Below are 26,224 nucleotides of genomic sequence, written 5' to 3' on the forward strand. Positions count from 1 at the left end.
GTCTGCTCGGGTAACGCATTACATTACATCATCTAGCACGATGTCATGGTACCAGCAGCCACACGCAGATGTGTGAGCGGATCTGTGAACTCGGCCGCGTCTAACAGGGCTTTGGTGATGTGGTTTGATTGATTTGTGCAATGTGAAGAGCAACTGAGGCAACAGTGAACATATCTACATCTAACTAGGTTCCAATCTATTCACTTATAGATCTATGATGACCTGATAAGTGAACAGCAAACATCTAAGTTCTGGCCTTTCACTTTAGTCTCCATACCTTCATTCATCTTCCTCTTTCTTCACAGATCTGTTGATTCAGCCAAGCATCTTCCTCTCCTCCTACGGGGTTGAGGTCCAGGTCCAGGTCCAGGTCCAGGTGCCCCAGGTACCCCAGGTGCCCCAGGAGCTCCAGGTGCCCCAGGTGTTCCAGGTGCCCCAGGTGTTCCAGGTGCCCCAGGTGCCCCAGGTGCCCCAGGTGTTCCAGGTGCCCCAGGTGCCCCAGGTGTTCCAGGTGCCCCAGGTGTTCCAGGTGCCCCAGGTGCCCCAGGTGCCCCAGGTGCCCCAGGTGTTCCAGGTGCCCCAGGTGCCCCAGGTGCCCCAGGTGTTCCAGGTGCCCCAGGTGTTCCAGGTGCCCCAGGTGTTCCAGGTGCCCCAGGTGCCCCAGGTGCCCCAGGTGCCCCAGGTGCACCAGGAGCTTGAGGTGCTCCAGGGCTCCAACTTCACCATCAGCTGCATCGTTGTGCTGCAGTACCCGGGCGGCTCCTTCCAGCTCATCTTCACCGACGCCAACAACCGCACCACTCACAGCGCCACCTTGCCAGCTGTCCATCCGGCCACCGACTTCCTGTTTACAAATGCTCGCCACAGCCACCAGGGGAGCTACAGCTGCGTTTATCACATTTTTGTTTTCTCACATAACTTCTCCTCCCAGAGCCAAACGCTTTCCGTCACCGTCTCAGGTAATACGACTCCACATGAGACACTGTAAAGAAAGATGATCTGATGATGAAGATGATGATCTGATGATGGTTGTGAATCTGTTTTTCCAGCTTCTCCCACTGTTTTCATCATCAGGCTGCTCGCTCTGCTGCTGACTGTGGCGCTCTGCATCACTGCCATTTGTCTCTCCACTAAGGTCTCACACACACACACACACACACACACACACACACACACACACACACACACACACACACACACACACACACACACACACACACACACACACACACACACACACAGTGCAAATTCGTACAAGAGGACAACATACAATAAGTCTCTAACATCTGCTGCCATGTTTCTCCAGGCCACTAGGCGGCAGCAGCGAGGCAGACTGGACGACATCAGAATGGACTACAGACCGAAACAGACAGACGCGTCCATGTAGTGACTGTAGCTGGGGTAACTGCTGGGTTTGCTTGTTGTTTATGTAACAGGTGTGTCTGGCCCGCTGTAGTCTTCTACCAGGCCGGCAGCACATCCGTCACTGTGGCCTCCTCTGCGTTGTGTTCTGTTGTCGGCTGAGTGAATCGGACCGCAGGCAACTGCTGGTTGTTCCTTATATTATCAACGATATTCTGTATAAATGAAATGAAATAAAATACAACTTGTAGTCTCCCAGACACGACTCGACAGCTCCTCTCTTCATGCGCCAACTGAGAGTCGCACAGCCGTGACGTCATCAACATGAGACCACAAAAAAACACAGTACAGGTATTTATACTTGAAATAAAACACGTTCAAATAAAAACAAAACAGCCAAAACATGAACAATAACCAGACATAGATCAAAGATTTTGTGAAATTTCAACCAAACATATTTACAATTTTACCTCGGTCACATTTACACTCCTGTTGCCGGCAACCAAGATTAAGAAAAAGACATCATTCAGTTCACTGTAAAGCCAACAAAGATCCTTGGATAAGCTTTAATCCTGCCAAAGGTTAAACATGAACATGTGATCCTCCTACTCAATATCTTCATCAACAAATCATTTTAGAATCCCAAAGACTTCCTTGAAGCCGTCTATGTCGACTACACGTCCAAACCGAGTGGAGAAATAAAAAGTCTCTGGCCCGCTGTATCTCCTCAGCTTCAGGATGGGCTCGCCTAACGAGTCCCCCGCGTCTGCGATGGTCATAACGTCCGACACGGGCAGGAACACGTCACGCCGCCGGCCCCAGAACGTGAGATGGGACACTTTGAGCACAGTCCTGGACGGATCCAAGTACATCATCCCCACCACCCGTCTGAAGAAGTGACTGGCGGTGTACAGCATGACGGCGGCGAACAGAGCTACGCCCGTGGTGTAGCCCAGCGTGGAGAGCGGGACGTCACCATAGAAGTAGAAGAAGGTCACAGGGGGCAGGATGATCAAGGTGAACGCAGTCTGGAACAGTTTGAGCCTGGACAGGGCGCTGAGGAGCCTGATGTGGGGCAGGGTGTAGATCAGGGTGAACTTCTGTGCCGATAGGTCAGAGTACCTGATCTGGCCCGTAAGGTGAGGTGGGAGGGGCCTACGGGGGCTCTGTGGGGCGGCTGTGGGTCCAGGTGACCCCCTCGGGATCCGGGCCGTCAGTGCACAGGATCCTCTGGTGCCGGTCAGCAGTTTGGAGGTGAACCTGGGCAGCAGCAGCACCGACCTGAGCTGAAACCCAACAAACAAAAGCATCATACCTCTGTTTACCTCTGACTGTGGAGTCAGAACCGAGAACTGAAGTCTCTGTTATGTACTTAAGGATTTACATTTGACTTGTTTTGCTTTACTCTTTACTCTGCCACATTTCCAAAATAAAATCTGAAAATAGGAAATAATACAGATATTTGTTGTGTATTCTCCGTAATCATACATGTTCAGTGTGTACAGAGGTAAAGACACGGATGATCCATACGTGTCACAATGTTTCAGTTTCCAATGCCTAGCTTTGACGAATTTTGATTTCTTTTAAAACAGAACGACTTTTACTTTGAAAGGAATAAATACTTTTGATACTCGAGTCAATCTGTTCTTCAAACTCTTCTTCACTGGTTTATATTTAGTAAATAACTAACAGAACAAAGGGTAAACTGAGAGAAGGCTCTAATAAACAACATAAACATGTGACAGAGTAGATAACTCCAGCCCAGTATGAATGTTCATGTTATTGGACAAATGGCGCCGACATAAACACACCGGTTGTTTACCACAACGTGAAATAATTAAAAACAATATTCAGGCCTCAGCGAGATTTGAACTCGCGACCCCTGGTTTACAAGACCAGTGCTCTAACCCCTGAGCTATGAAGCCCTGCGACCGAGCGTACACGACACGGAATAAATTCGGATCCAGATTCGGATGTGCGCGAGGGATATAATAACGCGCACTGAAGCACCGTCTGACAGCCCGCGAGCTCATTCTCTACCAGTTTTAAACACCGATGTCCGATGTGAAAAGAATCAATAAAAGCTTTAGCGGACCTCTTTGACGTCATTTTCAAACCGCTCGTTACAAAGCACGAAAAGCGTGGCTGAGACAAATCACAGAAAGAAGCTCACCATGTCTGCAGAGAGAATAACTACAAGGATGGAAGCATTAAATCAGAGGACATGCCTGACTTTTAGCTGGTGTGCTTACTTAATATTATAACTTTGACCCGGAAGTACTCTTCTAATTCCCCTTGGCATGTGTTGTAATGTTTGTTGTCTTTGTGCGCTCTCGTGTGGAGAGAAACAAAAATGACAGTTGACATTTTATGTGTTTATTGAGATTCAATTCATTTGTTCCTTTATTAGGTGAAAAAAACAGACAACAAAAATTGAATTATTAACATTAAAACAATGGGAAATAATGACCGAGAAAATAAATAATACACGAGCAAAGACAAATGCAACACACGTATCTCCTTTATATAAATAAAGACAACGTTCATATCTACAAGAAACTAAAGGAACTTTGCCATTTCTGTTTCGGTTCTTTGTATTATCAAATATTTATTTACATTTATAAATATGCGAGTCCTTTCTTACAATTTAACAAAAGCGAGAAAAAATAAAGTAACTTGAAATAGTCGGGTTAATAATAAAAAAATATTAAAAAAAAATATCTTTAAGTCGAAATATGTTTCCTCTTTTTCCGCACGTTGTCGATTAACTTTTGCGTTTAAGCATTTTTCTGGCGGAAACGAGGCATAAGACATCCGTCATGGAGAGCCGGGCAGCTAACGTCTGAGCCGGGCAGCTAACGTCTGAGCCGGGCAGGTTGTTTGCTCCTGACAGCGACCAGCAGCCAGAGAGTCGAGCGAGGCCGCGATGCTGCAGCTGGGGGACGAAGTCACTCTGTTCTCGGTCGTGTTCGTACTGCTTCTCCTCGGCACCCGCAGCCCGCTGTGGACCGCCGTCCTCACCGCCTCCCTTTACCTCTTCCTGGCTATGTTCCGGTTCCCACAGGTTCCGGTCAGCCGAGCCCGGCAGGTTCTGCGCCCGTCCAGAGGCGCGGCCGGCTCCGGCAAAGTGTCCGTCATCGCTCACCGGGGCGGTGGGCACGATGCGCCGGAGAACACGATAGCGGCCATCCGGGAGGTGTGTATGTGTGTGTGTGTGTGTGTGTGTGTGTGTGTGTGTGTGTGTGTGTGTGTGTGTGTGTGTGTGTGTGTGTGTGTGTGTGTGTGTGTGTGTGTGGTGTCATTGACTGGTTCTCTTTGGTTCAGTGCACCGGTCAGATCAGGACACTTTAACTAGTCACACACACATTTACTGCCCAGTCGCTTAAATGTAAACGGGTGTCACACACACACAAACACACTTTTGACAGTTGTGTGTCATCTGTATTGTCAGTGATGGACAGTTTTCCCAGATCTGCAGTGTTCCACATCCATTACTTTCCATAGTTCTGTATTATTGTTTGTTTGCATCCCTTCTATCATTGAAGAGTCCGTCTGTCCGTCTGTCTGTCCTGCACACAGGCCAGTCAGAACGGGGCGGTGGGAGTGGAGTTGGACCTGGAGTTCTCTGCAGACGGCGTTCCCATACTGATGCACGACGAGACCGTGGACCGCACCACCAACGGGTCGGGCCTGCTCAGCCAGACCAGCTTCTCCGAGCTGAGAAAACTGGATGCGGCTGCCAAACATCGCCTGAGGTGAGGAGACGGTAACACACGCTACACTACGTACACAAACACAAAGACAGAAGAAGACAGAAGCTTGAGCGACTGAAGAAAGCCATCATCCTCCTCCTCCTTCACCACTCCCTCTGGTCTCCATCGTTGCAGTCATAAGTTTGCGGGGGAGAAAGTTCCGACCTTGGAAGAGGCGGTGGAGGAATGCATCAGACTGCAGCTCATCGTGTACTTCGATGTCAAAGGTCACGCAGACGAGGTACGGGCGCTCTGACTGATCTGCACTGAACACACACACACACACACACACACACACACACACAGTAAACATTAGACTGACATCATTACTGTGTGTTTCTCCTCTCTGCTCAGGCGGCCGCAGCCCTGAACGCTTTATTCAAGAAACATCCGGTCCTCTACAACAACAGCATCGTCTGCTCCTTTGAGCCCAAAGTCATCTACAGGGTGTGTGTGTGTGTGTGTGTGTGTGTGTGTGTGTGTGTGTGTGTGTGTGTGTGTGTGTGTGTGTGTGTGTGTGTGTGTGTGTGTGTGTGTGTGTGTGTGTGTGTGTGTGTGTGTGTGTGTGTGTGTGTGTGTGTGTGTGTGTGTGTGTGTGTTCACCAGATACGTGAACCCTGGATCATCAAATTGATACACACACACACACACACCAGTCAAAGGGAGAACTGGGTCAGTTAAAGTATTCAGTCAAAGAACGAGCGGGGAAGACAAACACTGCTGCATTATGGGTAAAAAGCTCCCTTTGACGTTAAAGTGAGAAGTGATGGAGCCGAGCAGGAAGCCAGGCAGTGGCAGAGGAAGAAGTGGGAGGGAGGAAGATACCAGAAGCAAGGGAGGGAAAGTTTAGTCTCCTTTATTAACCCCTGACCTGCTGACCTCTGTGACCTCTCCAGATGAGGCAGAGCGACCCCGAGGTGGTCACGGCGTTGACCCACAGGCCGTGGAGCCTGAGCCGGCTGGGAGACGGCACCCCCCGCTTCTCGTCGCCGTGGAAACACCACTGGCTGACGCTACTGGACGTGGTGCTAGACTGGGCGCACCACCACCTGCTCTGGAGGCTCTGCGGCGTCTCCGCCTTCCTGATGCAGAAGAACTTTGTCTCGCCGTGAGTTTACGGTTTAGTCGCACACACACACACACACACCTGAAACTTGAGGTCTTACATGCCGCTGCTCCGTCTGCAGGGACTACGTGAGCTTCTGGTCTCAGCGGGGGGTGGAGGTGGTGGCCTGGACGGTCAACACGGCGGTGGAGAAGGAGTATTACCAGGAGGTGCTGAAGACCAACTACATCACAGACAGCCTGGTGGAGGACTGCGACCCTCACTACTGACACACACACACACACACACACACACACACACACACACACACACACACACACACACACACACACACACACACACACACACACACACAACTCCTCTAGGTGTCACAAATCTCTGACAGAAGAATTCAGATGAAAGCAGGAAGTAAAGAGTTCCTGTGGTCTTCAGTCTTCAAATCAGAACAAAGTCATGTATATAGATTCGATTTCACATTGGATGCAGATTTCTGTTCATGTGGACTGTATCTATTAAATATGACGAGTGAAGGAGCTCACACTTTGGAATTGATCTCTCTCAGTGTGTGTGTGTGTGTGTGTGTGTGTGTGTGTGTGTGTGTGTGTGTGTGTGTGTGTGTGTGTGTGTGTGTGTGTGTGTGTGTGTGTGTGTGTGTGTGTGTGTGTGTGTGTGTGTGTGTGTGTGTGTGTGTGTGTGTGTGTGTGTGTGTGTGTGTGTGTGTGTGTGTGTGTGTGTGTTAAGCCTGTCTGAGCCGCTTCAACTCCCAAACAGGTGAGATAATGCAGCATTAAGTCGGAAAATGTTTTGTAATGAAGCGTGAGGACAAAATAAGATGTCAGCGTTTTTATGAGTGACAGCCGTTAAATGATAAACATTCTCACACACACACACTCACACACACACTGCAGCCTTTACTATGTTACTTTTTGACACTGTAAAGTTATTATATTTCCTTTTTGATCGCCAAAGTAAACTCGTCTATCTGCGCATCTAGTTTACTAGGTGAGAGGTGAGCGTCTCGGCCCCGCCCCCTAAAGCATCGTCTGGGGGGGGGCGTGGCGTGACGTCGCTAACTGGGGTTGCCCGGCTGCGTTAAGCACCGCCGGAGGTAAGAGGAACAAGAAATGAAAACGGAAATAACGTACGTTCACAATAAAAGTCGTTGCGGGTAACAAAGGCAAAAACCACTCACGTCATCGCTTGTCAGTTAGGTTAAATAAGTAAATGTGTTTAATGTACTCAGACATAGCAAGGCAGCTTTAGCAGGCAACGACCATATTATGGACAATGTAGTGTTCTCCAAAGACCTAAACTCATAACCACAGACAATTGTGTGTCAATGATTACATTCAATCAGAAACCTTCACATGATGTAACATTAGAAAGTAGTCACATTATCTGCTTATGTTCATAATGTAACAACCCACTACAGGTCACTAACTTAAGTATTAATGATAACCAATGAGGTACAATATTTGTATTACTTAAGTTCAGCTCCACCATTTATGTCATCATCCTAACAGTTTTAGTTACAACTTGCAGTTAATTTCCAAATTCCAATTCCAATTCTGATCCTCAACTTTAAACCACCTGGTACTCGATCAACACCGCAGCAGGTAAACAAAAACAAAAATGTCAAACAAACACATTCAAACCTGGCGATATAAAAACAGCCTGAGTAGCTTATCCCCGCATCTCCACACCTTTAGTCGTGTATTGCAGCTTTTTATCCTATAGATTCTACACGGAGTCCCCTGTGTAAAAGGAGATGAAAGAGCTCAAGGGAGGTTTTAGTTTTCCGCTTTTAATTTGGAATTTCTCCCGGAAGCTGTCCTTCTCGTTTAGGCCAGCTTGACGCTGCCCAGCATGCTGCCCGTCTGTCCTTATGAAACTCTGATGTGCGGTGCCCTCGGCTCTTCTCCTGGCACACAGCGGAGGTGTGTGACTGTCAGCCCCGGAGATAAGAACCAGAGTGTCCGGCCACTGCCCCTGCACGTCCGGAACCACATCGTTCCCTGCGCCTGAAACCCGGGCAATGAGAAGCCGCTGTCTCCTTGGATGACCTACACACCACCTTTAACGGCAGCAGCGGACGGAGCCGTTTACCTACGGAGGAGGAGAGGAGGAGGAGGAGGAGGAGGGACATCGGGCTGTGCATTAACCCACAGCGGGCACTGAGCGAAAGGCAGTCGGTTGACGGGTTCAGGCCGGCGCCGGAGCAGCGGACCGAGGGGAGAGAAGCGAGACACGTTGCAACATTTTCCGTCGCGGCAGCAGCGCCAGCAGGAGCGGACAGAGACGCAACAACAGCGGCGGCGGCGGAGTGTCGTAACTGCCCACAAGCAACGCGTGAGCCCGGAAGGAAGGTGAGGCGGCGGAGGCGGAATCCAGAGACACCCAAGTGCCGTTTGTGTCGTTACCGGCGTCCACATGATGTACACAATCACCAGAGGACCCAGCAAACTCGTGACACAGCGGAGGACAGGTGAGGGGCCGAGGTCATGAAGCATGACGCAATCTGCCGCCACACTGCTGGGGGTTATGGACTACATGGGGGGGGGGGGGGGGGAGAAAAGAGGGCTTCCAAGTGGAAATCTGCGTAAAGTTTGCGTAACTTAAGCGAGCACTGCGCACAAACTAAAAGGCGTCCTGTGCTTAAAGTCTTAACCTTTCAACTTTGTCTTCCAGGTCCCACACAACAGGTCGAGAGCAAATTCAACGACCCGAAGCTCAAACCGACGTCCTGGTTTACGTCAAAGTAAGTGTGTGTGTGTGTGTGTGTGTGTCCCAAAATATCCCGCACGTGTGCCGCGGGTGCGATCATGTAACGCAAGGTGACGGCCGCCGTTTAAAGTGCTGACCGGTAACGAGATGCAACGGTTGCTAACGTAAGATCACACGTTAGTCGTCAAATCAACGTAAAGGTAGCGTGAACACGTGCGAGCACAGTGACGGTGTGTTTACGGGCTGTGAGGTCAAACGAGACGCTTTCCGGTAAGTATTAACTAGTGCCCGTGTTAATTGGTGACTTAAGTTAGAACGTGAGACTGTGGTAGCTTCACGTACAGGTACTTGGTTACAGCATTGAAGTACTTAAGAGTCTTGTGTGCAGAGAGCATACCTCCGCCTATGCCGAGTGTAAGCGTTATAGCGCCACCATGGTTTCATAGATTTGAATGGAACTTTAATCGTCGCTGTTCGAAAATGTATCTGCCAAAATATAAATGGTTATTACAGCGCCACCATCAGGCCAAGTGGCACAAAACCCAGAACAGATTCTTCCCAGGATCACACAAACTGCCCACCAAGTTGAATGGAACTCCATCATTAATCCATTTAACTGTTTGATCATTGTATCCAGTTTACAGATGTGATTGTTTCTTAAAGGGACAGTACGGCCTCTCTCTGACACCATGAGTCAGCTGATTCATGACCTTCTCTGTTGTTCAGGGCAGTGGCTGTTATTTCATTTGCGACATGTCACAGGTATCAATGATGTTTATCTCACACTGTCGGCAATTTTAACACATTCTCTGTCCTATCTTGTCACAAATCCACAGTGAAATAGGCGTCATTGTGTCAGAAATGGTAAATATTGAAATAAATCACAGCTATTCTCAAAGCTTGAGTCGGAGGGGTCACACAGGAGGGTCCCATCCTTGTCAGTCAACCTCAATGTCACCTAGCAACAGCAACATTTTTGTTTTCGTAATGTCAAACAAATCAGCGGTAACAAACAAAGACCTCTGCCTCTCTGTCTGCAGCTCTCCACCCCCGAAGATCGTGTTCAACCGCCTGAACGGGAAACGCCACAGTGCGGCGTCCACGAGGAAGGAAGACAGCCCGGCAGAGGGATTCACTCCTGCACACGAGGAGAATGTCCGATTTGTACATGAAGGTGAGGAGGGGGAGGGGGCGGGGTCACACTGAGGGTTAGGAGAGCTGAGGGTGAGATTCTCTTTCTGCTTTGTAAACAATCCATCAATATCCATCCAGCAATAAGCCAAATACGACCTCGGGGAGTCCTGAGTCCTGATGGCCTCGTACAAGGACACAGTATTAGAAAGATTCAGGACTGTAACAAGTTAAGCAACAACCACTACAGCGTTGTTCATTTGTTGCGGACGTTTACAAATTCAATACACAACACAAATAGGTAACTTAAATTGCCCTTTGTGATGTTGGCCGTCTCTTAGCAACCATCACTGGCTGAATTCACCACACGATGAGGAGTTTGTGGGTTCTGGTCAAAACTACAAATCAGTTCTGTGGAAAGTGTCCATGATTTGTGCTCCAACATAAAAACCCTCAACATCTCCAATCCGTCTCTCAGCTCAGCTCATTACCCAGCATGCTTTAGTGCCTCACTATAACACCTCACGCCCTGTCAGAGTAATAACCTATAGAGTTGACCTGTTGGCCCCCTGCCAGAGAGGGCGTCTCCGCTCTGCCGTGTCCTCAGGAGACTCGCCTCCGTCTCCACCGACCTCACACACAGACAAATCACTTATCACCGATCAAAAGAGAAACCGGACGAGTGTCATTCCAGGCGTAGGAGTTTGTTCTAAGTAGAGCCAAGACACGCAGAGATCACAAATGAAATCAGAAAAAACTGGCAAACACGAGAAACTCAATCCAGATGAGAATTCAATTCAGGACGCTGTCGTCACTCAGTGTGCTGTGTTTCCATGTGCAGCGTGGCAGGAGGTGGAGCAGAAGCTGGGGGATGAAGACGGCGGGGAGTCGGCCTGCAGCCAGGGGCCGGTTCAGTACACAGAGAAGACCCCCAGTGCTGCGATGAAGAGTGAGTACCACACACACACACACACACACACACACACACACACACACACACACACACACACACACACACACACACACACACACACACACACACACACACACACACACACACACACACACACACACACACACACACTCCCTCCCCCCTTTGTCCATTCCAGCCTGGACATGAACACAATGAGGAAGCAGTGTGCCTCCTATCTACACACACTTTTATGACCTCATCACAGGTCTGTTTCCTCACCGCTCCAGCCTTTAGTTGTGTGTTTATGGTTGGTTTTGTGATCGACTTGAAGAAGCTGAATGGTTGATCATGTCGTGCCAAGAGTAATAATCACCTGCAGCAATATTTAGCTTCTTTCATCTGGGAGCGACCGGCTGCTCGAGATAAACCTGTCTGCTGCTCACACACAGCAGTTGAAGTTAAGGTGTGTGTGTGTGTGTGTGTGTGTGTGTGTGTGTGTGTGTGTGTGTGTGTGTGTGTGTGTGTGTGTGTGTGTGTGTGTGTGTGTGTGTGTGTGTGTGTGTGTGTGTGTGTGTGTGTGTGTGTGTGTGTGTGTGTGTGTGTGTGTGTGTGTGTGTGTGTGTGTGTGTGTGTGTGTGTGTGTGTCCAACCTGAGGCTTGGGGACGGAAATAAAAACATTTAGTTATGAAATCGCAATTCTTGAATAAAAATGAATTCAAACAAATCTCCAGACTTCTGACCCCCACATGACCCCTGCTGTGTCCCTGCAGACTTCGTGCCCATCGACCTGGAGGAGTGGTGGGCTCAGCGCTTCCTCGCCAACATCGCCAACCTGTCATGAGTGGCCGACGGCATTGGGCCGGGACAGGAAGCACCGCGTTGACGACAGAGAGCCTCGCGGGTTCAGTGAAGGCATCACGAGGGCGGGAGAGGAGGCGAGGGCGTCTCCTGGGGGGAGCCGAAGCGGAAAAAAACGGTCGCACGTCGTTCTGGAATCTGATCCGTCATCCCGCCGCAGACGATACGCAACTCCCGCCTGTGAACTCTGCCGGCGTGGACTCGGACACGGTGCTTCTAAGGACCCGTCTCTCCACTTCACCACGTTTGGGACAGCAGATCTGAGATTTCTCTTGCCGGTGTTTAAGAAGTTGCCTCCTCTGCTCTGCTGTATGAAGTTATTGGTTGATCTTTGGATATGAATGTGTTGAACGGCAAAGAAAAAGTAAAAAAGTCAAACGTTTTTTTCCAGACTTCCCTGTGTGATGTCATCATTTCTCTCATGTCCACTCTTACAGTTTGCCTCCTGATCAAACCCATGATGTCACACTAACAGCAAACACACATTTATTCACACAATTAAAGCTCACATTATTTACATCGTCTGAAATGCTTTAAAATACTAAACAATCCTGCAGGCACATTGTTTTCATTAAAACCTTTAAGAGTTCTTTGTTTCCTTCATGGCTCAGTAACTTCAAGGACTCCCTGGAAGAATCCTTCATGTTCTGAGTTTAGACTTACTGCACTGCTGTCGCCCCTCCTTTCCTCCTCCTCTTCTTCACTACCTCCTCCCCTCCCTTGGCCCGGCCCCGCCTGCGTTGGCCCGGCTTGGCGGTGGTGAAGGTGATGCACTGCGAGTCCAGGTAGTCCACCAGCTTGGCGGCGCCCAGACGGATCCCGGCGGCTTTGAGCCTCTCCTGCAGCTGGGACAGGACCAGGGGCCGGAACCGCAGGATCTGACGGTACAGCGCCGCGTCCGACAGGATGAAGGCGCGCACGGCCCGCAGACGATCCTGGAGACGGGACGGCGCCTGTGAGGACGAAACGCCTCCGTCGCTGTCAGAGTCGCCGTCAGAGGGGCACAGCTCAGGGTTCGACCTGCGCACACACACACACACACACACACGTGGTTCACACAAACAGGGAATTCCAAAACTAAACATTAAGCCCAAGTGTTTCCTGCCGAGGTACCGTTCAGAGTCTTCACTGGCGGGGGTGGAGGAGGTGTTGGAGCCCTGAGAGGTCGACAGCAGCTCTGCGTCCTCTCCGCCCCGTTTCACCGGCGAGATCACGGCGGGCAGTTTGAAGTCCAGGGCCTGGGAGCAGGACTTTGTCCCGGCGGGGCGGGGGGCCGCTGCAGCGGAGGGAGGCGGGGCAGACGGGGGCTCGCCCTCAGAGTCGGAGCTGACCAGCTGGTGGGTGTACTGGTGGATCTCCTTCAGCTTGAGGATCATCTGCCGCTTTGGCAGAGGACGAACACCAAACCTGAGCAGAGAAGAAAGCAAGTATAAGGGTTTGTGACAGACAGGCAGGCAGACAGACAGGTAACAGGCTTGATGAATGTAAACCCCTTGGCCCCTCCCTCCCTCCTGAGCCGACCGACCTGCTGAGTTTGTCCTTGAGCACCGGCGTGTCCATGTCTGAGTACTGAGGCGTGGGAGTGACGGGGAGCAGGGAGACGCCAGAGGAGACTGGAGGAGACGGACACACACACACACACACACACACACACACACACTCAGATCAGACACACACACACTCAGATCAGACACACGTTCAGATCCACTCGGAAAAGCACAAAGCTGCTCACCTGGAGTTTGGATCTGTGCTGGAGGATTCAGCCTCTGAGGGAGAGGAAGAGGAGGCGCCTCTCCCTCCTCTTCCTCCTCCCAGCTGTCCCACAGCCTGGAGTCCAGCAGGCTGTTGCTGATCTGCGGCGTGGTGCGGGCGGGGGGGTCAGGAGGGGGGGGCGGGCCGGCGAGGTAGAAAGGTGGAAAGCTGGTCGATGATGATGATGATGGTGATGAAGATGCTGTCTGTCCGTGTCCTGAGCTGGGCTCTCTCTGGCTGGTGTCTCTGCTGTCCTCCAGCCTCAGACTGAAGCAGACCTGGTCCTCCTGGTGGTCCTGGTGGTCCTGGTGGTCCTGGTGCTCCTGGTGCTCCAAACAGCCGTCCAGGCCCCAGGAGTCGTTGAAGGCGATGGGCGGCTCGTCCAGAGCCGTGACGCTCTGCCTCAGGCTTGATCCAGCAGCTTCCTCTTCCTCCACCTCTCCTCCTGCCGTCTCACCGCTCATCTCGCCTTCTTCACCTCCCAGCCTCTCCGTCCTCTTCCCCGCCGTGCTGTCGTCGCTCTGTGACTCGGCAGAGCGTCCACTTTGAAGAGAGGCTCTGCAGAGACTTTGTGAAATTGAAGGAGCTCTGTCGGAGGAAGAGGAGGACTGAGACAGAGCGAGACAGAGGCTCCCTAAGGCCGTCCTCTCTGGCTCAGCGTGCAGAGGAGAGGCAGCGAGGGGGGCGGGGGGAACCTCAGTGTGCAGAGGAGTGCTGCTGTAAGGACGGGACTTAGAGAGGAGAGGGGTGTCCGAGGGGCGCAGGAAGGGACCGGATCTGGACTGGACTGAGAGTTTAGGCCCAGAAGGGGGAAGAAGAGCAGCGGAGTCTTCCATCATACCTCCCTCAGGGCCAAAGCTCTGAGCCGGGGTGGAGCTGGACCGGATCCTCTTATCCACTCTGAGCTGAGGAGGGGAGAAAGCAAAGGAGGAGGAGGAGGAGGAGAGCGAGGGAGCGCCGGCTCTGGGGAAGAGCTGCATCCTGCGCATGCTGCTGTGGGTCTGAGTGGAGCCGGACCTCAGGCCGGGCTGGACCGGCGTGGACGGGATCAGCCAGGACACTTCTGGAGAGCAGCCTGCTGAGCTCGGGTCTGGACCGGATCCTGGGGGGGGAGAGTCTGTAATGATGCATTCTTTCTCCTCTGGTGTGAGCTCATTGGGTTCTGGTGCTGGCTGAGGTTCTGGAGCAGGAGGAGAACCTGGTGAGGGACTGCAGGAGCTGAGCAGCATCAGATCCACGCTCGTCTCCTCACTGGAGTCAGACAGAACTATGAGCTCAGGCTCCCTGCTGCTCTGCTGAGGGGAGGCAGGAGAGAGAGGGACACAGACGGCTCCGGGGCCTCGGCTCCCTCTCCCCTTCGTCACGCCGGCCGGTCCCTCGTCTTCACCGCCGGCCCAGTCGCTCTCTTCAGCCGGGGACAGGCCGGGCACAGGGAGGACGGAGGTAGAGGGAAGGTGGCTCACAGACGGCTCGTCCACTACGCTCGCCGAGGACTGAAGCAAAGTTCTGCCTGACCGCTTCTCCCCCGCAGAGGAGGAGGAGGAGGAGTCTTCTTCCTCATAGACGCCCCAGGACTGTGAGAAGAGGCGGCTGTAGCTGCGATCCAGGCGGAGGTCCGGCTGAAGACCTGCTGAGCTTCTGTGCGGTTCTTTAACGGTTGATTTACTGAACAGCTGATCCTTCTCCATCTCCAGTTCTCCATCTTCTTTCTCATGGAGCTTCTCTTCCTCCTCCTCCTCCTCCTCTGTGCTGTCACTCTCCTGCTCCCTCTTTCTCTGTGTGGCAGCAAACTCGTAGATCTCCTCCAGATCCTCCTCAGTCAGTCGTTCTTCACGCACCTCTTCCTCTCCTTCCGTGAGGTCGTCAGCCTCCTCGTCTTCATTCCACATGGAGCGGAGGAGCTCCATGAAGGCCCGGTCCCTGTCCTCTTCATCGTGTTGCTCCTGATCGGGGAGGTCGGCTGCCTGGTCTGGGTGGAGCCGACAAAGCTGCTGCAGCTCCTCCAAATCAAATCTGGACAAAGAGAGGAGGAGAGAAATCATCAAACCATCACCAGTCGGTCTTTACCCACACGTTATGTTCTGGGGTCAAAGGTCAACTCCAGCTAACCTGGAGGCCAGCTCCAGAAGGTGAGGGGTCAGCCAGGCGGAGGGGGAGCAGGTGGCTGTGTAGAGGTACCGCAGCAGAGCCAGCACCGCCTCTCCCGGGACGTCGTTCATCAGCACCCTCCGAACCGCAGGATCGCCCTCCTCCCGCACCCAGAAACCCCCTTCATGGACCTGGGAGAGGAGAGGCAGCGCAACCAGAGGGACAGGGAAAGGTCAAAGGTCATACAAAGAAGAGGAGCAGGCGTCATTACGCTGATCCACTTCATTCATCTTTCCGTCATTGTTTTGGTGCTGGAGCGCAGGTTACCATTTGTGCCAGCAGGGGGCAGCGAGCGTACACCATGAAGGAATGGGCAAAGTAGAGGTCGCCGCTGTCCACCTGGAGCTGCAGGTCACTGAGCTGAGGGTTGTTCACCATGCTGCTGAGGTCCGAGGTCAGTCTGGACAGCGCCGCCTGTGGGAGACAAAGCAGCACAACACGTCAGAGAGCGCCAGAGACTAAACATGACGACCTGCTCTACTCAGGCTCTGATCAGGCTCTACTCAGGCTCTGATCAGGCTCTGATCAGGCTCTACTCAGGCTCTACTCAGGCTCTACTCAGGCTCTACTCAGGCTCTGATCAGGCTCTGATCAGGCTCTACTCAGGCTCTACTCAGGCTCTACTCAGGCTCTGATCAGGCTCTGATCAGGCTCTACTCAGGCTCTACTCAGGCTCTGATCAGGCTCTGATCAGGCTCTACTCAGGCTCTACTCAGGCTCTACTCAGGCTCTACTCAGGCTCTACTCAGGCTCTACTCAGGCTCTGATCAGGCTCTACTCAGGCTCTACTCAGGCTCTACTCAGGCTCTACTCAGGCTCTACTCAGGCTCTACTCAGGCTCTACTCAGGCTCTACTCAGGCTCTACTCAGGCTCTATTGGGACTCTGGTTCTGTCCCCTGCTTTACAGTGGACTGTTTAATGTTGTAAATCAGTGTGTGTGTGTGTGTGTGTGTGTGTGTGTAACTCCCCCTCCTCACACTGATGCAGAGGACCTGTGGGCCCGGATGTGCAGGTCCAGAGACTAAACGACCATTAACCCCTTCAGGTGAAACATATATGTGATCCACTTTAACCCTTAGATGACCGTGGTGTCACCTCAGTGTGTGCTGCAGTGTTCAGGGGTGTAAAAGAAAGACTCCCCCTCTCTCTGTGTCCATTGTTGCTATGATGAAGATGAGCCGGAGCCCTACAGGACTGGAACACATGATGGACACAGGTGCAGATCCTAATGTGATCACTTGCAGTCTTACCGATCTGTGGCCGTCTCGCTCTTCATCTGCCCGCCTGCTCGTCCGCCTCGCTCCGTCCTGGGAGTCTTCGCACTCGGTTTCGGGGAAGAAGCCGCTGGGGCAGAGCTCGGGATCGTCCAGGACGAAGCCGCTGGGCTGGAGGCCGTCCGGCTGCGGCCCGGTGAGGCTCCGCTCCTCTGCGGACCAGAGAAGAGAGGAAGATGTGTTTGTACTGAGCTGTGTGTCTCCTCTTTAGGGAGCTGGAGCTTGATACAGGTAGGTTTCTTCTCTGCGTTACCTCTTGCAGGGTCTCCAGGGCTGTAGCTGCACTGGCTGAGGCTCATGCCGAGCTCCATCAGGTCTCTGAGGACCTGGCTGCCCCCTGATAGCGGCTCTGCTCCCCAGGTGGAGCGAGCAGACGAGGAGGGAGCCTCCTGGGAGGACGGAGGCGGGGCCGAGCTCCTTGCCGCCGGCGTTGGAGCTCCTTTTTCAGCCGGACGGACGGACGGGTCAGGTTTGTTTAGGGTGGCGACGTCGAGCTGGGAGCAGACGGGGAAAGAAGGGGAATGTTCTGAGCACTGCAGTCATTTTACTTTATTCAACCACTCAACATGACCTGGGTCATCAGCTGAAGCTCATCAGCCACAGCCCACAGCGGCTCGGTCTGATTAAATGTGACCCAAACAAACCCAGTATGAAAACGTCTCTTTGTCTCTCTCACCGTTGGCGTGAAGTACTCTCTGAGCTCCGCCGCCTGGAAATGAGACGGACAGTCCGGCCCCCCGTCCTGCAGTGCGCTCTTCTGCCAGAGGGGGGCGGAGCCGGTCCGGGCAGGCAGGGCGCTGGGGCTGCGCCCGGGGGTGGGAGGAGACGGAGGCCTGGCGCTCAGGAGGAGAGCCGAGACGCGCTCCTGCAGCCTCCTCAGGGCCGCGTCGCCGTCCAGGAGGAGGAGGAGGGGAGGAGGGGGAGGGACGGCGCCCTTCTTCCTCTTGCCACGGCCCCTTCCTGCACCAAGAGGACACACAAGCAAACGGTTTGGCCATTTAAGGTAGAATCTGTTGGCCCATGTTGTCATTTCTTCCACAGAGGTTCTGCACACTGCAATCATCTGTACACGACTCTGATGGCTGCTCAAACAGACTGAAGGCTCCAGGATGTCACAGGGAGGAATCTCTCCATGTTTCAGGGTCAAATGTCACCCGTACAAGTACCTGTGTCCGGTTTCCACATCAAAGCTAGAGCCGTGGAAGCGTGCGGGGCAGAGACGTCCCTCTGCAGCTCTCCGTCCGCCTCCCTGTCCCTCTGCTGCTCCAGCAGGGAGGAGGACAGGGCCAGGGCCACCATGGTGTCCTCGTCCAGGGGCGCCGTCTTCTTCCTGGGCCTCTTCCTCGCCGGGTGGCCTGGCTCAGGCGGCCCTTTCCTCTTCCCGCCTCCGGGCTGCACACTGAGGGAGAGGAGAAAGCCGTTGACTCAACTAATGGATGACATGTGAGCGCCTCAACCCCTCTAGAGTTGGGCCTGATTGAAACAAAGCGGAGGCTGACTCACGCTTGGTCGGCAGCGGCGGCGGGGACGCTGTGGGCCTCGGCAGTCTGACGATGCAGCGCCTGCAGCAGCACGGCCGGGGCCACGCCCATGTCAGAGGAGCAGCGCTTCAGGTGGACGGCCCGACTCTTCTGGGACGTGAACCTCTTCCCGCAGATGGGACAGTCGGGAACACCGGGGGGAGGGGGAGGGGCCGGAGCGCCGTCTTCACTCTGGTCCAAACACCTGCAGAGAGCAGAGGACAAAAGAATAAACCAACACGGGTCATCAGTCCATCACAGGAGACATCAGACAGTTTGTGTTCTGTAGATAAACTGGACCTTGCTTTGTGAAGTGTTGCTCACTCACAACCCTAAATGCTTTGCTTCCAGTAAATGTTCCCTGAAAGCGTCCCCACCTGTTGAGGTGCTGCGTGCGCCCGTCGGGGGTCATGTGCGTCAGGTCTTTGTGGCAGAGCTGACAGAAGAAGAGTCCCACGTCCTCCGGCTCCACCGGCTGAGCCTGGCGGTCCAGCTCCCTCTGCAGCTGCAGGGCCAGAGCCTCGTCACAGTCCTGAGGCTCCGACTGCAGGCCGGACGCTTCTAGATACAGAGCGGAGAGAGCGGCGTAAATACAGGAGTGTCTAACACTGCTGCACACACAGACAGAAGCTCTACACGCTCATACGCTCTACACAGTGCTGCTCTACATCCTGCGGCCTCACCTCGTCCCTGTGGCAGCTCGTGGTCGCCCTCTGTGACCTGAGCCCCGTCTCTGTGAGCCATCCTGTGCGGACCCACTCTCCTGAACTCCTGCATCCTGTGGACCACCTTGTCTTTAGCAGTCAAACCTCTCTCCGCTGCGTTGCCCACACCGGGCCCAAAGCCTCCACCGACCACTGGCTGTTTGGGTTCAGCATCCTTAGCCCCGGAGTCTCCATCCTTCTTGTTGGCCTTCCTCCTCTTATCGCTGCAGGCCTGGCTGGGCGGTTGATGCTCCCTGGTCCTCTGCACCTCGGGCTCGCCTGCTTTCCTGCGGACTCTCTTCAGCAGCTTTGAGCACAGATCTACAAAGTCCTGGTCTGAGTCGTCCATGCCAGGATGTCGTCATCTGTGTGGTCCGGCCTGTGAAGACAAGAGTTTAGAACACGCACCTACACAACCATCCTAAATCAGGATTTGGTAAGGAGCAGGAGCATGAACACAACACGCTCTGGTTGTTGTTGTTCTGACCCAGCAACCCAGACCGACACGTAACCCGTCACCCTACAGCAGCCCACAGGTGTGTGTATGCCTCTGTAGGAATGAAAGCTTAGCAGATGCGCCTCCAGCGCGTGAAAACCTGTTTAAACGGCGAGCAGCAGGCTAGTTAGCTCGTGATGCTAACACTATGCTCACCCAGGTTCGTTGAGTTTACTTCGTTTACTTTAAGCATTCCGCCTCGCCGGTGCCATTAACAGACATTTCCCTCCATGTAGTCTCAGTACGGAGTCGGTTATTCATTAATTATATCCGTACGCGTCCATAGTGTTGATTAAATTGGCACCGGCAGGTTTGTTTTCTTTTCAAACGAGCTAACATCAGACCGCTTCGTTTTGCTTCCGGTTCAGCGCGAATGAAGACGCGACTTCCGGGTCACATGATCGCGACGCGCTGACTCGGCACAAAATCTACGCGGAGCAGATTTGATTCCAGATGTGGATGAGTCGCGTTAAAACTCTAAATGCAATAATCCATCAACAGAGGAGCGTTTAGTTTACTTCTAAGATGATTCAGTCATATTTATACATCAATCCAATTATGTTAGTGACACGTTGTAGATAAAAAAGACCATATAAGTGATAAAATGTTAAACTAAGCTCTCACTGGACGCACAGCTGTAAACTATGAGTCCTGAGATCAGTTATTGATCACTTACATACGGGTGCAGTTAGAATTGGGAGTTGTCTTTTAACTTTAAATGAGCACATCAAACTAAAAATGTGTAATTATTTTCTCTTATAAATGCCGAATGTGCTGACTGAAAACTGACAATTCACCTTGGAATTTGGGATTTAGTCGTGCACGTAATTTGCAAGTGAAAAATGAAGTTTATTAGCCATGGAAAAACACTGAAAGTCTCAGGTTTCGTAGATAAATGTGTTTATTACGCCTGGAAAGTCAAGATTCTCTTCAAATAAGAGGTTTGATAATCTGCCCGTTAAAGATGAGGACGTTTCTGATTGGTACTGGATCTTTTTTGTTGTAACCTGACCGCATCTGGACTTAAGATGGAGAGGGGCTGATGATGAGGATGAGGATGATGCTGGAGCCACAGTGCGAGCCAAGATGATGCATTTACACTGCCAAAGAAACAAACAAAATCAGCCTCTTCTTCCATTCCCCGGAGCACACACACACACTCATCTGTACAGCTGACACACACACATACACACACACATCATTTAGTCAAGGGAGTACTGGAGTTCTTCTGTTGCACACAGTTTATTTAACAATATGGTATATAAGTAAGAAATGAGTCTTTTAACCAGTTTATACAGTAATTTCATTCTCTTCCTTATATTTATAGTATTTTGCTTAATAACTTGATTTACAATAGGAGAAAAAGCAAATCCCCCCCAATTCAAGTGTTTGTGGGAGAGGAATGAAGGTTGAGAACGTCTACTTTTCCTTGGGATGAATCTCAAAAGTGCCGCTTATCCCTGGATAGCGGGCAGCTTAGTGTTGAACGTGAAGCACGGGGCATCATCCCAGATGTTGCCTACAAACAAGCAGTCAACCGACCGTCATTCCACCTCAGCTTAGGGGGCTGGTCTCTTTCTCACACTCTCTTTACACTTTACAACATTTGTATGACAAAAAAGTATGGCAAATTTTTTTTTTTTTTAATGTCAAAGCAACAATTTCCTATACCTGCAAGACACATGTTCAGATTTGCAGGCTGTATTGAGATGTAGGTTGCAGTCGGCACTGCTGTTTCTTTTAGTGACTGAGGGTGTGTGTCAGTGTCTTCATGTGCGCCTGCATACATGCCATGGATACACAACCTGCCGCAGTCCGCTTCCTATTTTAATACAAGTGAGTGCTCTTCATTAACGCAAAGAGAAAGGGAACAGTCTCCCCTGAATGCATTGTCTTTGAGAAACGGTACAACACTAGATAACAATTGCCAGGAATGACAGCTTGAGAAGAGAACAGAACCCTGGCCCCATCCCCGGACACATATCTTACAGATTCAACACAAAAATGCTTTAAGGTTTTTTTTTCCAAAGGTACAAAATAAAAAGGTATGAATAATATAATGTAATTAGATTTTTTTTCTTTAAAAAAAGAAAGAAGAAAGGCATGACTCCATACCAAAACAAACCAAAAATAAATTGAGTATTGAACACATTTGGTCTCAACCAAAAAATATATTCTTTGTGATTTAAATTTCATTTAAGAAGAAACTTGCAAATCCCTCAACATCTTAAGGGAGAAACACCCAGCAGTTGGGTTTAGGAAACTTCCATTCCCTCCATGTGTCAACTTTATTTTTGACCATTTTTTTATTTATGACTGTTGAAACTTTTTACATGTCAGTACAAAACCGTTCTCAGCCTTAGAAAGAAGAAAGAAAGCCCTCTAACAGGACGGAGAGTCTGGGGGGGGGGGGGGAAGGTAGGAGTGGGTGGGGGGCTCCCCTGGGAGGGAGACTCTGTTCTTTAGGTCCCAGTGAAAAAAATGCTACAATCCCTCCACAAACTTCTCCAGAGTGTCACCTGTAGCATCGCCCACCATGCCCAAGTCACTGTTCAGCCCCCCCCTGTTGGGCGTGTTAAGCTGCGGTAGCATGGCACTCTGCTCTGGAGTCCCTAAGTGTCCCTGCTCCATGGACCCCGACAAGGGCCCCCCCAGGCCCGGGTGGGGAGAGCCCGAATGTGAGGGATGCTGGGGCGATGGCTGAGGCTGATTCTGGACCTGCGGTGAGGGACTGGAATGTGGTGGCGGCTGCTGTTGCGAAGGTGGACAGGGCGACTGGACCGGGGCGGGGGAGCGGACCTGGTTGCTGAGGGCGTTGGCCAGTGCAGGCTGGCCGGGGAGGTGGGCGCCACCCTGCAGGTGGGTCTGTGGGCTCATGGGGCTGGGCTGGGCAGGGGAGCCCATCTGTTGCTTGAGGACAGCCTGCTGCTGCTGGGGAAGCTGCTGCTGCTGCTGGAGCATCCGGTGGTGGAGGAGGTTCTGGGTGGAGTCTATCCCGATCTGAGCCATAGGTGGGAGCTGACCCATGGGCCCCCCAGCTGCTCCTGCGCCCGCCTGCATGGCTATCTGCTGCTGCTGCTGCTGCTGCATGCGGAGTTGGGAGTAAGTGGCTGCTGTGCCTTGGGCCTGAGGGGGGAACTGGCCCGGGTGGCCCTGAGGCATCACCCCCTGCTGCTGCTGCTGCTGCTGCTGTTGTTGTTGTTGTTGTTGTTGTTGTTGTTGTTGCCTTAAAAGCTGCCGGCGGTAGAGCTCCTGGATCTGAGGGTTGGGGTTGTTCATCAGCTGCCCTTGAGCCCCTAATGCAGCCATGCCCTGAGCAGGGGGCTGTGGGGGCTGCTGCTGGGGCATCCCAGGTCTCTGTACAGCCCCACCTGGCATGGCCATGGCCTGCATTGTAGGCATGCCGGGCTGCTGCTGCTGGCCTGCTTGTTGCTGCTGCTGAGGCTGGTTGGCGTGGTACTTTGCTGTCCGCTGTTTGATGAACGCAGCCATGAGCTGAGGGTTGGATTTGAGGATGTTGAGGACTTGCTGCTGCTGCTGGGGCGAGCTGGGAGACTTGAGGGTGCGTAGAAGGTCCTGCAGGGCGTTGGGGGCGATGGCACCAGGTCTCTGGGGAGTCTGTGGCCGAACACCGGGTTTTTGGGGTACCAGCATTCTCTGAGCCTGCTGGGGTTGCTGCCCTTGGGGCATCATGGCTCTCTGCAGGGTCATGGCCTGCTGTGCCGACTGGCCTTGGGGAAGTCCCGGTTGTTGAGACTGCACTGCCATGGGTCCGCCGGCTCCAGGCCACTGACCTGGGGCCATGCCTGCCTGCATGACCTGGGGTCCTCGAGGCCCTGGCACCATCTGCATGGGTCCCGCCATGCGTTGCTGTGGCTGCTGGGGGTTCATGGACATGCCGTTCATGTTGACACGGTAGTTCTGCTGGTTCTGTTGGGCTTGGGCCATCATCTCGATGTGCCGCGCCATCTTGACGGCAGCAAGGGGGGCCTGTTGCTGCGGGGGCTGCTGGGGCTGCTGTGCAGGCTGGGGAAGAGGGGACGGCTGCTGGTGAAGAGGGGAAGCCTGGGGCCCGGGCTTGCCTTGGGACACGGGTGCTTGAGGTTGGCCATTGCGCGGAGCATTGGAGAAAGAGGCTTGAGACATGACACCAGCGGGGTTGGGGGTCTGTGGTTGATTGGGGAGCGGCTGCTGGGGGGTCTGGGGGGCGTTGGGCTGAGCGTGCGGAGCGGGCGTGCTGGGGGTGGCAGTGGCAGGCGGGGACGGGAGAGGCATGGTTCTGCCTTGCATAGTGGCCATCCTTCTCCTCATCAACTGCGCCTGCTGAAGCCTGTGCTGCAGCTGCTGCTGGCGAAGTTTGTGCTTGATGTTCAGGCAGAACGGGACGGGACACTTGTTCTCCTGACAGTGCTTTGCATGGTAACAACATAAAGCGATAAGCTGCTTGCATACGGGGCAGCCACCATTGGTTTTGCGCTTGCAGCCCTTGGTGTGTTGAACGACTCTCTTCATCTTCTGGCAGGACGGCAGCGAGCAGTTGGCATTGCGACACTGGCAAGCGTGGACGAGGGACTGGATGCAGCGCTGGATACTCAAGCGGCGGCTCTCCTGCGGGCTCTTGGAGGCCTCGCCGCTCTGACTGTTGCTGTCGTCGTCCAGGCCGAGGCCCCACTTAACCATCTGGTGCTCGTGGCCCTTGATGTTGTAACAATTAATGCAGAGGTCAAAGTCCTGAGGGAAAGGGAGACAGAATGATAGAGTAAGAGCCGGCATGAGCAACCATACATCTGAGGAATGAAAGGAAAGATTATGGTGCAGTTGATCCAAACTAATAGTGGACACTGAACACGAGTCAGAACAGCAGCTCACCTCGCACACGGTGCAGTGCCAGCGTGTCTCCACATGGTGTTTGCACTCATTGCAGGTGTAGACAAAGCGATCCTGGCCTTGGTTGTGCAGCTCCACCAGCATGCACATGGTGCTCCACTTGCACCTCCTCAGGGAGCTGAACTCCCAGTGTTTGTCCCTGGCCAGAGTCAGGAAGGCATCGCGTCCGTCCATCAGGTCACAGGACAGCAGCGGGTCAGGATCAGTGATGGGGGGCAGGGTGTTGACCATGGGAGCCGAGTGGAGGTGGATCACAAAGAAGACCTTCAAGAAGTACAAGGCAGGAATGAGGACAGACAGAAACCAAGTCGACCGAGTTCACAACCCTCGGTAACGACGCAGTGACTGAGCGATAGCTTTCTCTGAATGGTGGCTGTCCTGCTGCCTATGAATCAGCAGAAACTACACAAATGTCTATGTTACATTTCTTGATGTGTCTGACCTCTTTGTGCTTCTCGAAGGTGGCGTAGAGCTTCTGGGACAGATCGTTGGCTACATTGGGCATCCCGGGCTTCTTCTTATTGGCTCTGCTCACGCTGCTCTTGTTTTTGTTGGTCTTCTTGTTGTTCTTCTTCTTAGCATTTTTACTGTCACTCGGTGTTCCCTGAAAACAAAAAGGCAAATGAGTTGTGTTTGTGAAATGTTTGACTCTCAGTATCTTATGTAAGTATATAATAAACGTTGTTAAGGTCTTGTCTTGCAGAGTGACAGCCATGAATGTCCACACACACACACACACACACAAACTCACACTGACCTCAGGGGTCTCACAGGCCGCCGTGTTCTCCTCCTTCTTCCTCTCCTCCTCCTCCTGCTCCAGCTCTTTGATGCTCTCCTCCAGCACGTTGGGCCAGAAGTCGCCTTCGAAGTACGGCAGCTCGTTGGCACTGGTCAGACGATCTTCGGTCGCCTGCTTGAAGATGTCCTGAGAGAATGACAGACAGATAGCAAAGCAAGCAAATGTTGGTTAATAACAATACGATGAAGGAAGTACCAACAGATCAGAGCTACTTAAACATTCAAACTATTTCTCTCACGTGTCTCACTGTCTAATCCGTCTCATAGTGCTGTGCCTTATATGGACATGCGTCAGTCTTTGTACTGAACACAATGGACCTTATGTTAGGAAGTAGCAGCCCAGTCTTGTGTCAATATTTGCTGAAAATGTCTTCTCACCTTGTAGTCATGCAGGATCCTCTCAGCAAAAGCTTTATCCAGCATCTTCCTGTACCACTCCTGCAGCCGCTTGGGCTTTGGGATCTTCTGGTCAGCAGGGTGACAGTGGAAGATGTAGTCATCCCCTTCACTGGGTGGACACGCCCAGATGTGGCCCTGGGCATACCTGTCCAAACACACACACACACACACACACACACACACACACACACACACACACAGCATTAAACACACCTGCTCATGCCACTGAATAGCCTCTTACTCATGGTGTCAGGAAAAGGAGCATAAGCAGAGAAGAAACGAGGACTTACCCAAGCTTCTTGACATATTCCAGATAACCAATGAGGATCTCGTGGTAGACCGCCGTCCGTAGCAGCCGAGGTCTGAAGAAGTGAATACTGTCAAGGTACGATATGTAGACCCTCCTGCAGGGGTAGAGAGAGAGAGAGAGAGAGAGAG

General features: G+C 52.5%; 5 protein-coding genes and 1 non-coding gene across 7 annotated transcripts in view; 2 read left to right on the forward strand and 4 right to left on the reverse strand.

The window, feature by feature from the left end:
• Positions 1-1,376: 1,376 nt before the first annotated feature.
• Positions 1,377-3,629, reverse strand: tmem186 (transmembrane protein 186). The gene is made up of 2 exons (XM_076167299.1): positions 3,536-3,629; positions 1,377-2,648 (listed from the first exon to the last, which is right to left on the reverse strand). Exons 1-2 carry the CDS (start codon positions 3,536-3,538, stop codon positions 1,992-1,994), a joined length of 660 nt encoding a protein of 219 aa, XP_076023414.1. The 5' UTR covers positions 3,539-3,629; the 3' UTR covers positions 1,377-1,991.
• Positions 3,215-3,287, reverse strand: trnat-ugu (transfer RNA threonine (anticodon UGU)). Its single transcript has one exon. It is a non-coding gene; the product is annotated as a tRNA-Thr (tRNA).
• A 566-nt stretch (positions 3,630-4,195) lies between the features above and the next one.
• gde1 (glycerophosphodiester phosphodiesterase 1) lies at positions 4,196-6,720 on the forward strand. Its single transcript, XM_076167280.1, has 6 exons — positions 4,196-4,558; positions 4,942-5,117; positions 5,250-5,355; positions 5,469-5,561; positions 6,011-6,222; positions 6,302-6,720. Exons 1-6 carry the CDS (start codon positions 4,289-4,291, stop codon positions 6,447-6,449), a joined length of 1,005 nt encoding a protein of 334 aa, XP_076023395.1. The 5' UTR covers positions 4,196-4,288; the 3' UTR covers positions 6,450-6,720.
• Positions 6,721-8,033: 1,313 nt separating this feature from the next.
• Positions 8,034-12,199, forward strand: mcrip2 (MAPK regulated corepressor interacting protein 2). Its single transcript, XM_076167281.1, has 5 exons — positions 8,034-8,665; positions 8,869-8,938; positions 9,945-10,078; positions 10,877-10,984; positions 11,720-12,199. Exons 1-5 carry the CDS (start codon positions 8,611-8,613, stop codon positions 11,788-11,790), a joined length of 438 nt encoding a protein of 145 aa, XP_076023396.1. The 5' UTR covers positions 8,034-8,610; the 3' UTR covers positions 11,791-12,199.
• A 30-nt stretch (positions 12,200-12,229) lies between these two features.
• On the reverse strand, positions 12,230-20,059 carry slx4 (SLX4 structure-specific endonuclease subunit homolog (S. cerevisiae)). Its single transcript, XM_076167282.1, has 14 exons — positions 19,859-20,059; positions 19,186-19,585; positions 18,880-19,063; positions 18,486-18,707; positions 18,149-18,381; positions 17,659-17,942; positions 17,236-17,476; positions 16,959-17,134; positions 15,975-16,121; positions 15,669-15,838; positions 13,540-15,572; positions 13,333-13,420; positions 12,921-13,214; positions 12,230-12,827 (listed from the first exon to the last, which is right to left on the reverse strand). Exons 2-14 carry the CDS (start codon positions 19,553-19,555, stop codon positions 12,467-12,469), a joined length of 4,803 nt encoding a protein of 1,600 aa, XP_076023397.1. The 5' UTR covers positions 19,556-19,585; positions 19,859-20,059; the 3' UTR covers positions 12,230-12,466.
• A 1,729-nt stretch (positions 20,060-21,788) lies between these two features.
• crebbpa (CREB binding lysine acetyltransferase a) overlaps positions 21,789-26,224 on the reverse strand; it is a 29,387-nt gene continuing 24,951 nt past the window's right edge. For both annotated transcript variants that reach the window (XM_076167266.1, XM_076167265.1), the window contains 6 exons: positions 26,077-26,190; positions 25,766-25,931; positions 25,347-25,514; positions 25,032-25,193; positions 24,572-24,853; positions 21,789-24,433 (listed from right to left, as the gene is read on the reverse strand). In XM_076167266.1, coding sequence (XP_076023381.1) covers positions 22,187-24,433; positions 24,572-24,853; positions 25,032-25,193; positions 25,347-25,514; positions 25,766-25,931; positions 26,077-26,190 — 3,139 coding nt within the window. In that variant the 3' untranslated portion in view covers positions 21,789-22,186. The remainder of the gene's footprint in view (positions 24,434-24,571; positions 24,854-25,031; positions 25,194-25,346; positions 25,515-25,765; positions 25,932-26,076; positions 26,191-26,224) is intronic.

The sequence above is a fragment of the Genypterus blacodes genome, unplaced genomic scaffold, assembly GCF_046128005.1.
Source record: "Genypterus blacodes isolate CSIRO-AG114 ecotype Tasmania unplaced genomic scaffold, CSIRO-AGI_Gbla_v1 ptg000157l_1, whole genome shotgun sequence".
Lineage (NCBI taxonomy): Eukaryota > Metazoa > Chordata > Actinopteri > Ophidiiformes > Ophidiidae > Genypterus > Genypterus blacodes.

Bases quoted from the DNA above. Each gene is read 5' to 3' on its own strand.
- mcrip2 (XM_076167281.1), top strand. From the start codon at position 8,611: ATGATGTACACAATCACCAGAGGACCCAGCAAACTCGTGACACAGCGG. The intron at 10,079-10,876 runs GTGAGGAGGGGG...TTCCATGTGCAG, and splicing joins TGTCCGATTTGTACATGAAG to CGTGGCAGGAGGTGGAGCAG. The intron at 10,985-11,719 runs GTGAGTACCACA...GTGTCCCTGCAG, and splicing joins CCCCAGTGCTGCGATGAAGA to ACTTCGTGCCCATCGACCTG.
- slx4 (XM_076167282.1), bottom strand. From the start codon at position 19,555: ATGGACGACTCAGACCAGGACTTTGTAGATCTGTGCTCAAAGCTGCTG. The intron at 18,382-18,485 runs GTGAGTCAGCCT...CCTCTCCCTCAG, and splicing joins GCCGCCGCTGCCGACCAAGC to TGTGCAGCCCGGAGGCGGGA. The intron at 15,573-15,668 runs GTTAGCTGGAGT...CTCTTTGTCCAG, and splicing joins CTTCTGGAGCTGGCCTCCAG to ATTTGATTTGGAGGAGCTGC.
- gde1 (XM_076167280.1), top strand. From the start codon at position 4,289: ATGCTGCAGCTGGGGGACGAAGTCACTCTGTTCTCGGTCGTGTTCGTA. The intron at 5,356-5,468 runs GTACGGGCGCTC...CTCTCTGCTCAG, and splicing joins TCAAAGGTCACGCAGACGAG to GCGGCCGCAGCCCTGAACGC. The intron at 5,562-6,010 runs GTGTGTGTGTGT...TGACCTCTCCAG, and splicing joins AGCCCAAAGTCATCTACAGG to ATGAGGCAGAGCGACCCCGA.